This window comes from Dermacentor silvarum, chromosome 3 (genome assembly GCF_013339745.2).
Source record: "Dermacentor silvarum isolate Dsil-2018 chromosome 3, BIME_Dsil_1.4, whole genome shotgun sequence".
Classification (NCBI taxonomy): domain Eukaryota; kingdom Metazoa; phylum Arthropoda; class Arachnida; order Ixodida; family Ixodidae; genus Dermacentor; species Dermacentor silvarum.
Window position 1 is genome coordinate 9,740,609 of NC_051156.1, and position 13,213 is coordinate 9,753,821.

General features: G+C 45.7%; 1 protein-coding gene across 1 annotated transcript in view; it reads right to left on the minus strand.

Annotated features, from left to right (window-relative positions):
* The window catches only part of LOC119445315 (DIS3-like exonuclease 2), a 129,470-nt gene that overhangs the window by 11,221 nt on the left and 105,036 nt on the right, over positions 1-13,213 (minus strand). Inside the window, 4 exon segments of the mRNA XM_037709629.2 lie at positions 5,028-5,263; positions 8,665-8,812; positions 11,476-11,565; positions 13,161-13,213. Coding sequence (XP_037565557.1) covers positions 5,028-5,263; positions 8,665-8,812; positions 11,476-11,565; positions 13,161-13,213 — 527 coding nt within the window.

Genomic DNA, 13,213 nt, shown 5'->3' on the forward strand with positions numbered 1-13,213 from the left:
AGGCTTGGGCAGGCTCTGAGGTAGGCTCGCAAAATTAAAAATGGCCTTTTTCAAAAAGCTATTTTCAAATTTTGATGTTTTTGGCAAAGCACTTATGTTTCAGTGCAATTTTTAAATATCATGGTGCTTGACAAAGCAACGAAAATTATTTCGAAAGAATGTGAAAACTTCAAAGTTCATGAGCACTGAGTTTTATTACTCTCACTTTAGTTAGTCTAGAGCAATAAATTCCTGAATTACAGGTATTTCTGTCCGTTTACCATGTTTGTGATTTTTTAAAAATTCCTTCCATAGCCTAGTGTAGTAATAATATATTCATAAAGTAGTATTTCACTTGTTCTTTGTGGGGAAAAAATATTGTGATCGAGAAGCGTACTACTGTTTCACTATGCATGCTCAAAGTTCAGAAATCGCAAAACTGGCGGAAAAGCGTTTTCAATGGCCGAAATTTGTGCATTTTTTCTTTCAGGCTAACAAATTTTTTTTCACAATTTCAGAATTATTGTTCTGGGCCCAAAACCTGCACCTACAGTAAATTATATCAAAATCGGGAATAGTAACCAGGACTACTTGTTCGTTCTTATCTGGATTCACCCAGCAGAGCAATTAAACACTGGCTTGAATACAACATGATACAACCACAAAACAAATTACATAAATTTTATGGTATTAAAGAAAAACTTGACCACTCCCCATCTCACGCCGTAGTTTCATGAGTATTTATTTCTTTCCCCTTTGGGCATTTTCTACACTAGAAACGGATACAGTTGCAGACGGATTTTTCGGACTCTAAAAATTCGGACTTGTTGGATATTCCGGACTTCATAAGCGCACCGCACCGTCAGGGTTCCCAAAGACCTAATGCATTTTCGCGACCGATTTTCCAAACGAATTTAGGCACCAAGTTTCGATTTTCCAGACTAAATCGCTCGTTCCGAGCCACGCTACCTGAATCACTAATCACTTTGCACAATCCGTTCTCTAAGTTTCGGTTGCTATATCGCACATGGTGTGCTTCGGAGACGTCGCATCTTTGTGTGTGTTTATGCGGCTTCACATTTGTGTGACCAGCGACACCTCCGGTGCCTTCGCGAGAGCAAAGTGGTGCGAAGTAACGGGGCTCGTTTCTTCGATCTCCATGGCGATCTCTGCTAATGGTGATCGCCAAAGTGGTGCACTCTCTTGTCGGAGACGACGTCAGTCTTGCGCAAATCCAAGCAAATCTGATCGCCTCCAAGCATATTGTTATGGGGAAAGAGAAGTTTAAATTATATATCATACGATCCCGGCTGGTACGAATTTCGCTGTGATACGAATTCGTAACATTCCTCGGCCGAAATACATTGCTCACACTACGAAAAAAATCTGCCATTCCGAACGCATTGCCATGTCGTTGCGGATCATACGAACGCGTGAGCAACAGCAGTGGCGGCCGAGCCAGCGGAGTGACTGGCACAGATAAGCCGGCACAGCGAGATCTGGGCGGAATCCATTATCGCCAAGCAACCGGCTACATCATGCGGCTGTGCAATCTCTCATTGGTCCCCACGTCGAGCGGACCAGACTACATCACAGCCTAGCCGATGCTTAGCGAGAAAGTAGACAAAAACCGCTGGTGTAACGACGACCGCGGCGCAACACCCACGGCCAAAACACTATCTGCATTCGACGTGCTCAGGTAGTTCAGTGGCGTGCGAAAAACATTCCTGAGATCAGGTGCGCGCACTTATACGCCTTTCAGAAGGCGATCGTTGACGATTTGGGCAAGAAGAAAACGTACACGGTTAGTAGAACCCCGTTGATATGTTTTTCAAGGGACCGCGAAAGCAAAAAGTCCCAGTTTCGCCCGAAAGGTGAAGCAACGATTGCGATAGCAAATTAGTAGAGAGCTGTACGAAGTAAGGATAGTAGTTGTACCGGCCGCATAAACTTGTAAACATTCGCTTACTAACAAAATTAACAAGCACGATGTCACACGTGCACAGGTAAACATTAACACATCTCGCGCGATGACCGTGGACACTCGCAATCGAAACGCTTCTGTGAGGAAGCGCAGCAGCAGCAGCGAGTGAATTGACCTTTGGGCCGTCTCTCGCTTCAACGCTAACTAAACGACGAAGGCACAGTGCATACAAAGCTACCGGCACTAGGCGCACTTTGTCAACATCGCAGATAATTTTGACGATAAGGTCCGCGCAGGTGCACACTTCGCGCACGTCGCAGATCGCTTTCAAGATACGGCACCCGCGCGGCTGCGTTATATCTGCAACGTGCCAGTCGCTTGTTGCAATGTACAAGCTGGCTGCACTGCTAAATTTACGTGACCGCCACATTCAAACGCAACGTAAGATGCAGGAACATTACAGATTGGCGATGTATCACAGGGAACTTAATACGTGGAAGTCAATGGGATTAAGGTCGGGACCGCGCGGCGTAGCAGCCGAGAAAACGCAGCAGCGAGGAAGGTATCAATGGGGTTCCACTATTAGAAATCTTTTCTGGTAAAAATGAATTCATTTTTTCTTGATTTTGTGATGTTTTGATGATACGAATATTTCACCCGACCCCGCGAGATTCGTATCACAGAGATTTTACTTTACTTACAATGCATCCAATGGCCTACAAGGCATACAATCATTATGAGGCAGGGCATTATTAGACATTTTTTTATGCCACTATAAGGCTGATAATTTTTATTTTTTGGGGTGAACGAGTTTTTCGGACTGTGATTTTTCGGACATTTTTTCGATCCCCGCGAAGTCCGTAAAATTTGTCGGCGACTGTAGTTGCACCAAGATGTCACCTGTGTAATTGTGCACTGGGGCGCATGCAAACGATACATGACCGGGCGGCACAATACGCTTCTTGTGCAGGCTAATAAAGGTGCGCGCTGATTCTGAAGGCTCTGTATTGTACTGGTGATAAAACTACAGCTGCTGGAGACATTTATCGATCAACAATATTGCTGGTAAGTTGAGGAACATACTTGCAGCATCAAGTTATGCAAATAATGAAGCCGCATTTCCTGAATGTACACGGGCAAAGATGACAATCTGACAGATCCGAATGCGATACAGGTGTGTGCGAATGTCCGCGAAAAAGTAAAAAATAAAAATAAAATAAAACACACCAATGAATTCGGAACATCTGCGACAAGATCTCTTAACATGTTCAAATCAACTAAACACGAGCTATGTCGCTCTGCCATGTCCATAACTTGCATATCTCGTGTCTTCGAAAGCCTCACTCTTGCAAATGCAACTTGTTATTTAGTACATGTATATGCGCGCTTTCAAGGGACACTAAAGACAAAAATCATTTCTTTTGAATCAGCAAAGTACCCTTTTCTCCAATATCATAAAGACCACTCTTATCATGACGAGAGACGCTTGGCAAGCCAGAAGAAGCGCAATAACAAGACAGGTGGCGACGCCTCCTAAAGGTTCCCGCACCAGCTTGCTGTGTCGTCATGGATTTTGACAGCGTCCTCAAGGGCATAGGTAATTCTTTAGCGGTAAACATTGACATACATTGTGTTCTAAGGGAGCCAAAGATTGAACATGGCTAGTTTCGTGAACTTTTGCTGGGCCAACGTAGCCCAAGTACGAAAAAAATACATTGAAATCCGTGATGGCACAGTGACAAAGTGGCGTTGGCGATTCGGTGTAAAATTTAATAACTGAAACTTTGACCTTCCCTTTCTCTTCTAATAATCAACCTATTATTTTGAACTTAATGACAACAAAGCTTTCAAACAATGCTTTATCAGTCTAAACTGTTTTGCTTTAGTGTCCCTTCAAAATTACCTGCCAGGGTATAACAATTGTTGTGTTTCTGTAGCAGCTATTTCTGCGATACTATGCAGAGCAACGTCTCACCCACACCAACACAGAAACACTGTATGTTCTCATACAGTGCAAAAAAAAAAAAAAAAAAAGCCCTTAATATAAGAACAACGAACCTGTGCTCTTGCATAAAACAACTAAATGAAATTCCGTGGCAGTATAATGAAAAACGAAGAATGCAATGGCACTGAAGCAGATGCTCCGGCACGTTATCCAACATTACAAGTCATTCAGGTGCTGGCAGCAGGCAGTTCCACGGTATGTCCTCGCTATCAATACAGTCGATGCTCATTATAATAGACCACAAAAATCTAGTGAAAAAGGTACGTTATACCCAAAGTCCATTCTATCCAAAATTAGGGCTGCGGTATGTTGTAAAATGGCGGACCTTCACATATATACCACTGTCAGACTCGAAGGCGATTGCAATAACGATGAAAATATTGAAATTGGAATAAATAACAGATAAATTAGTTTACGTGACAACTGCACAACCGTGCAGCACGGTGCCTTGCTGTCTGCTGTTTTCTGGATGCTGGTCACTGACAAATGGCAGTTCTTCTGCACTAGAGCACGTATACACACGTAGAAGATTAAAAATGGCAGTTTTCCCGCATTAAAGCATGCATACACCCTTGCACAATGGCAAGATTAATGGCCAGGGTAACACCAGGGAGTCGACTGGCCAGCTACCCACCACCTGACTGCACAGCTTGAGCACACCATCGCCGCCGGTGATAATGACATCAACTACATTTTTTCATACAAAGCAGTTGCCGGTAGAACAAACTGTCTTAAATTTATGTTGCACGACAAGCGACAACCACTGTAGCACGAATGTGAGCTGCGGTACGAGGCAAATTCAACTTGTCGCCTGCATCTGGCCCCCGCTGCACCTGCACGGCTCGACTGCCTCCCGAACTTCACTGGAGGCTGTGAATAGCAGCCCATTGTCTTTTTTGAGCGAATCGTTGAGACGAGGAATAAAGCATAATCGAAATGATGCATTTTGCAATTATCGGTAGCTGGTTTTGAAGCGCCTGGCTTCGGTGAGCAGCACTGCCAGACGCTACAGCATGTTCTTCCACCTGTGTTCAAATAAAGGCCCACACAGTGAACGTCTTGCAGTGTCAGTGAACTGACTAGCCGCCCCAGAGAGAAGAAAATCAGTCGAGCCCTCACATCACAGTAGACGCGCTTGACCATGCCAACGCTGAGCGCCAGCACGTCGAAAGCGTGTTCGAGCACGGCCGTGACCATGGCCCGGTCCTCGAGCGAGCCGCACTGCTCCACAAAAGCGTGCAGGAACAGGTCTGTGCTCAGCTCCTGCACCGTCCTTGCCTTGTACTTGTTGTCGTTGCAGTGGTCGGCCACCGTCTGCAACTCCGAAGCACTCGACGTCACGGGAGGTCCGCAGCCTGCATTTCATTTCATTTACTTTCTCTTAAAGCCGAGCAATTACAGAGAGGTATGGATGGTATGTAAAAACAAATTGAGTGTAATAAAGTTAAGTTGAACGGTTAACAAGGGCTTTCTTGAAATCATTCGCACCAACGATGGACCTAGTATAACAACAGAAGCAACGGGAAGGTGGTTCCACTCGGGGCTTGTGAGAACGAGGCGCCCATGTGTCGAGGTAGGCCGACCCAGGTGAACTCTTGCTGCGAAGGGAGCTTACGTACAGTGACCAATGTTTTTATTCCAACAACTTTAAAACCACTGCTTCGTTTCCACTACTTTGCAGCATTGGTCCGCTTGATTCAATTAAACATTTGGCACCATTGTGCGCCTTGTTTGTACAGCTTAGATGTTAACAAGTACGGGGCAAGAAAACCATTTACTCCTTTTTTTTCTTCGATTAAATGTAGTGTTTAACTGCCTGAGGTAACTTGTGAGCTACGAGAAGTGTTTTAGAGGCCACTCTGGACTAATTCCGGCCACTCCTGGGATTTTTCAATGTGCACACCAAAAGCTTGGTACACGAGGCTTTTTGCATTCCGGCCACCAACCCATCAGTTCATAAACCGTCACCGTACGAGCTATCCACAAAAAACGTCACTGCTGGCCCACAGCCAGCGCTGTTGCTATTTTCCGCAGGTTCCGCCACTACGCACCACCGAAGCACCGTATAAAAGGAGTAGCACATGCAGAACAGATGCAGACGCTGAGAAAAACTACCGCCAAAATGGGAGCTCCATGTCACCTCCAAAGCGCAATATTTCTTGCCGTGGATACCACACTGTCTCGCTCGAGACGGACACCTGAACTATTCCAAAGCGCAAGCGCGCGTAAACGATACCGTCCGGAAAGTGCAAAGGATGACCATGCGGCTGCCCCACGATATGAAGGTTACATTTCTTTGTGGCGCGCAGCTAGTACGGCTGCAGAAAGAAGGGTGAAAGGAAGAGACATGCCTCTGTTGCTAGGCGACACTTGTCTGGGCGGAGCATGCGCTCGCAAAACCCGATGCGTCGTCGCCTCCGCAGTCTCTCGTGTTTGTTCTCTCGAGCACCGTCTCAGGTTTTACGAACCCATGCACCGAAGCGTCCCCTTTCTGCGCCTTATCATCTCCTAGCCTACTATTTTGGCTGCCGTAAAGTATACGCAGAAATCTATGAACCTCCAGATTTTTTTATTATTAGTTTGTAGTACTGGGGGGTTAAGATGACACAGAAACTGAATAGTGATCGTTATTCTGAAATGTTTGGTATTCTGAATTATTTTTACGTTGAAACTAGAAGCACTCGGCAGGCGATTTTTGAAAAGTTTGTTAATGTGGTGTTCGTAGTAACGAGGTTTCACTGTACTGTGTTTTGCAAGATGGCTGTATCTGTTCAGAATGATATTCAAAATTAGCTGAAGACTGACCCCCATTGTAGCTTGGCATACAACACTGTTCTGGGGCGATATCGGAGATCTTTGTTCAAAACGCGTTCTGTTCATTTGCTGTGACGCGACATAGTGGCAGTATGCAAAATTTTTTGAGAACGAGAGGGTGAGAGCAGCCAATCGGCAAGTGGTGAACCATTCCATAGCGGCAGCCGCCATTGGAATCCAATCCAATCCACCAGACGTGCCATGCAAAGCCAGACTCGTGGTGAGCGGATGACCGCACGAATTTCCCATCTCTTGTCGCGTTCTGCTCCTAGCAGACTACGTGCTCATAATCTAAATGATTGACAGGAGCGTGTCGACATTTTCATGTCACCAAAAACAACAAACTCACATCCGGGGAGTTCACCGCTTGCCGATTGGCTGTCTCTCCCTCCTGTTACAAATTTTGCATACTGCCACTTTGTGACCGGCACTATGATAGTTGCTCTTGATCGCGATGCGCAGCTCCACGATCGCTGTGATCGTGGAACCGTCGATTGGTGTGCGGCGAGGAGGAGAGGCCAGCAAAAGGGAGGAGAGGAGGAATGCCACTAGCTAAGTTTATTCAAGAGCTTAGGTGTGAAGGGCACCAAGTATTGCTGTGAGTGCGCGCTCGCCGCTGATAACACGCGTGCACAGCAAGGAGGAAAAGGTTGCGCAGGCGGCACGGTAGCAAAGCTCACAACAAAGAGTTCAACCAGTGCTGTGTTCTCAACCCCTAGAAAAAAGTGATGCCTAGGAAAGAACACCAAGAACTACAGCCCTGGTGCTTTCTAAGGTGCACAAAAAAGAAAGCAATACTTTGGATGCAGTTTTCTCAAAACTATATTTTATGCTCTCTGTCTTGCTCCTGGAGCTGATATCTTGACAACCACTTGGGTTATTTTCAATCTGTTCATGTCGTTATGCTGCTTGAAGAATGCTGTACCCCGTGACATGCTTGTTTTGTAGCGGTGTGCGAATATGGAGTATCACCGAATCGAATAATGAACGTTCGAATAATTCAATATATTCGAGGGAGAGACCTGCACAGTGTCACATGTTGCATGCACCACGAAGCCCCTTGTGCGTGATGCCACCCAAGTGAGTGTTCCACTTCGTTTCAGGGCAAAACGAGTAACGGGCACGCCGCAGATGGGCCACGCCATCTGACGCAGTAGCGGACTTCGTCACTGTGAGCGCTCACTGACGTCGGCCCGAGGCAGGGAGCGCACACACTGTGCCCGAACGCCGCAATTCGCACAAAGGCGCCATGCCGGCTGTGGCCGCCGCTGTCGGTACAAGGTTTGACTAGTTCGACGGGACCGACTGAAATGATAACGCGATGCAGACAGAGGGAATGGCCACAAAAGCAGTGCATATTTTGTAAAGCGCAAAATCATGCGGGAAGGTCGAGCCGATTAGCGGGCGATAGGTACGCAGATCGTGTTGGATAGGCAGTGACGATCTTCACACCATTTCAATAGCCGTCAATCTAACCCGCATGCGTGACCTCAGGACCAATCACCTGATGAGCCACCCGTATAAACATACTAGCAGCAAGCGAGCATTGTGTGAACTTACCGTAACCTTGCAGATTTCAGTCTTTGAAATCACTCCGAACTTAACAACTAAACAGTGCGGATGGTGCCTGCTTTTCACTGCCGGCAAAGGCTATGCGCGGAGTGGTGATCGAGTCACGTGACGCGTGGCCCTTTCGGCTGTCCAGCAGATTGGCCTTACTACTGCCATAAAGTTGGGATAACCCTTCTGTATTTTGGAGAAAAACTGGAAAGCAAACTTTCTATTCAATAAATGAAGATGTCACAAGCAGCCATTTTTTCCTGTGTACTGACGTCGCATTTGCATGTTGCAGACGCATCAAGAGCCGCATAGACATGCGAGAGGTGCACTATGCCTGGGATGAACCACTGTTCTAGTACAGTGCAACAGAGTAGCTACTCACCAAGAGCGGCCGCCAGCTGCCGATGCACCACAATGTCAGCGTAGCGTCGGATGGGTGATGTGAAGTGCGTGTAGAGAGGCACATTGAGAGCGTAGTGCGCAAAGGAGAAGGGATCCTCTCGGCGCCCCGCACAGAAGTAGACTGCCATCTGTGTCACAACACACGTGTCAATGTGATAAACGAAACACGCACTACTCCTGATGCTCAACAGACACGCAAGTAATAAAACAAGGAGGTGACAATAATACTGCGCAAGACTCCATCTTTTGTCACACCTGCTTCTGCCCATCTGGCTGATCATCTGGCACTTGAAGAAATCATCATCATCAGCCTATTTTTATGTTCACTGCAGAACGAAGGCCTCTCCGAGCTATCTCAAACCTCTTGCACAAGCTGACCCCATCTGATGTCTGCAAGTTTCCTAATTTCATCGCCCCACCTATTTCTCTGTCGACCTACATAAACTGCGCTTCTCTCCTTGCAATTTAAAGCAATACTGTCCCGTAATGTGATTAATCAACAACATGGTGCCAAGTAAAGAATTCTATAGCTGTCAATGTGCATAAGTTGCCTTTCTTTAACCCGAAACTTCTTTGTTGGGAATGCTGCGAGATATGGTGGCATTACTGACCGAAAATTGCACAGTGCACATATTTTTGTGGACAAGCACTGCAAACAGGATGATGATGATTATCGTTGTGTGCCAAAGCTAGACTCTAATTAAAGGTGTACAGTTTTAAACAATTCAGTCACTAGTTGTGATGAATTGTAGATAAATGTTTAAACAGTACTGTCACCTCCTCTAACAAAACCAGAAAAAAAAGGGAACTTTTAAAGCTTTTATACAAACATTAACAAAAAGAATAAAGTGCTACAAACTCAACTGAAAGAAGTCAAGGTGGTAGGATGATGCTTTGTGCATCTTCTAGTGAGTCCTCACAATTGCTGAGTAATTGACGCTGTGTACACAATTGTGTATGCCAAGAAAGTGCCTCAACAGCAAAAGCATTGATGAAAGTAATGATATTTAAGATGTGTCGCATGCATCTTGAAACGGTTCCGATTGGAATCGTGTTGCCAGTTGAAATAACAGGCTAAACATGTTTTAGTAAAGCGAGTGGGAAAGTAGACGGTTGCGTGCACTTGCTCGGTGCGTGCATGTTGTATCTGGTGGGTTTGCTCCTTTCAAGGTGTGCTGCAGCAGGCATAATGCCTGGATGAGTGCTTTTCAAGCCTGCTAGACATGAAAGAGTGGATGTTCCCGTATGTAATGTCCCTGTAGCGAGTTTTCTCAGCGAGTCCATATTCTGTAAACTTGACAAAACTCACTAAAGAATTGAAAATTCTGATCTATTCAGCAGCTATATGCTTTTTATGATTTTGAATATGCAAGAGATGCAGTGAAATCAGTTTTTAATTAACAGAATTCATTGGCACCTCAAAGCGTTAAACATCAACTGATGACAGCCATGGTGTGTATTATTTCTTTTCTAAAAAGAAATGAAAGCATCGACTTACACACACACAAATTATTGGCTGCAAGCATTCCGAGAAAAAATGCCCATCCTTTCACCACTGCTCATGAAACACATCCCACTGAACACCCCATCAAACATGGCAGTGCCTTTAGCAAATAGTCGTGTGCAGCAACACACTGCAGTGAAATGGGAGACCTGCATTAGGCAAGCAAATGTTTGTGTTGACCTGAGGCTCCATGTTAATGATTTCTTCCTTGACACCACTGGACACACAGTGATGACCAATTTTTAGACATGCTCGATAATTCAAACGTTTTTGCGGCACCGCCACGTACCCCATTGAGCCAATTAAAAGAATGTCTGAAATTTTGCACACTGAAACCCTTGACCGTCCAATCTTCAGACTTTTTGCCGTGACTGCAGGTTCGAAACGACATCAATCAAAGCCACCACCGCCACCATTTTAAATATCTCACAGTCTAGAACGAGCACTTTCACATGCCGATCCACTGGCAGCCATAGCCACCCCCGCAGCAATTTCAATTTCATTGAAAGATTCGCCACTGTCAGCATGGGCACCAACTCCACCACTGTGATCCTCGCCGATGGCTTCGAAGTGCAGAAAGCGCGGACAACGGTCCAATTGTTGTATAATGGTGATTACAAAAAGTCAGGTTTGCCGTAATCCAGTTATGTTATGCGGTGAAGTCGACCAAAAGTGGGAAGGGGCCACAGCCACGAGACACAATATGTACACCCGTTAGTCAAAGTATACGGCCCACAGGGTCGCTGAAAAAACTGAATTTCTTCGTAATTAACATACATAAACTGAAATTGTTGAGTACACTGGAAAATTCGCAATGCCAAGTTGAAACAGCAGTCCACAATTTCAAGTTGCATGCACAGACAGTTGAAAAAAATCGGCTTTATCGTGCAATCCCTGGTTCGTATACTTTTGCTCACGGGTGTACAGTGAAACCTCGTCAATACATACCCACTTAAAATGTACTAAAGCTTAAAACATAGTTGTGATGAATCCCCGACCCAGTCCTCCATTGAGCCTAATGTATTGGATGACTGCTTACGCGATACTGGCTCGTGGTATGACTACCAGTTAGTGTGTATCGCAATTGCTTTTTGTTGCGTAAAGTTAAGCTGTGCCGCTTCACTCGCGGTGTGGCCAAGGCCATGCTGTGTTTCAAAAGGTCTTCTGCCTTTTTCAGAAAGTACAGAGTCCAGTCAACCAATGATTCCCGCTTCCGGGCGAGTGCGGCGATGCTTATACAGATAAGCCCGACTGGAGTGGCTTTTCAAGAGCTAATGCTGGGCTCACCTTCATGGGCTTGGAGAGCAGGTGCGTGAGCACGTTGAGTTTGGCATGCGACAGCTCGTCGTCTGCGCCCACCAGAGCATTCAGGGAGGCCTGCAACAGCACATGAGGCAGGGCATCTTTCCACGTGACAAGTTGGCTAGAGCGAGTGGCACACACTGGATTGCCTTTGCACGACAGCATATAATCAGCCGACATGACAGCACAAGTACCACATTTCAAGCATGCAGAAGGTCAGCGAGCATAACTTCGCTGAAGGAGACAAGAAACCAATGAGTGGCAGAGTACACTGGGGTTGTATGTATGACTGCATCATGAAAACCAGTGCACAAACAAACCTCAGCATACATCTCGAGATCTTTGATGTATTCCCAATTAAACTTAGTTGTGAGTCCAGCGAAGTGTCCTCCCCTTTATTTGAACCAGTATGCTCTTAGTTTGCTGGTTTGCATAACGCAGTGAGTGGCACTGCCAACAATGATAGCAAGTGATTGCGTGAGACTACTGAGACAGGGAAGTTCGCAGTAAGTGCCAAGATTGGTACACTGTACAGGCCAATTTAAAGGAGGACTACAATGACATTTCCGATTTTTAATTTTTTTTTTTGCTCTAGATAAAGGTCCTTGATCTTGAAACCCTAGAAAAATACTGGCATATGTCAGAGCATTTGCTATACAGTAGACTTCTGTAAATTTGACTCCGATTATTTCGATATATATTGGTTAATACGATCCTGACCAAAGCACCCGAAATATGATTTGCTGGATAATTCGAACTTGGCTGGTCATCAGGCACGTGATCCTATGGTGACTGCAGTGGTGACTCCAACAGTCTGTCTTGGCGGAGCTTAAGGTACAATACATGCGTAGAACAAACGCCATCTTCCGTCGAAAATGCCTATTTTCGGGCTGCCCCAGGAAGATTTCAGTAGTTCACAATGAATTATTACAGTGCCCTACTTATTCGTGTAAAGAAACCACTAGTATAATGAACCCACCCCCACTTTTGTTCTAGAAAATTGAAGTTTTACTTTTTTTTGCCTTCCATAAAAAATGCACAACCAACCTTCAATGCATGTGTTCAGCAAGTTTGCTTTAACTCGACACAATAGGCCGGCGCCATCAGCTCTTGCCATTTGGACGCCCATCTTGCCATTTGGAGACTCGGTTTGGCTCACTCGGTTGTCCATGTTGCTACTATATTATAGGCACATTCTCTCTGGAACAGCTAACCTGCAATGCATGTCTACACGATATGGCCCGATAGCAACCTATCGTTTCATTTCTGCTGGCTTTGCATGGCTATTACACACCTGCTAACATATTTTGCAAAACTAGTTTGCCTACTGAAATTTCGAGTTCCAGAGCAACCACCTCAGCTGCAGGAGGTTGTGGGCTCGATTTCCATCGCTGCCAGTCACCCACTGATTCAAATGGGTTCAAAGTATATCCCTGGCCTGGCGTTTGGCTTCCTCCAGGGTAGGTACGAAAGAGCCCTGCGCCCTCAATTCCCGTCAAAACCCTCGTAAGCATAAAAAAGCAGCTTTGGGCCGCTCCCACGGTATATCGATACTGAGATGCACTGTCGATATCAACACATCAAACAATTTTCTTCAAAGCAGCATTGGGGCACACACTTCTCATTTCTCGGAGGACGCAAGAACAGCATGAATTGAAACAGTCAACCACCTGTAGAGTGCCAGCCGAGGTGGTGTCGAGTTTCACACCGTGGGCCGAGCAAG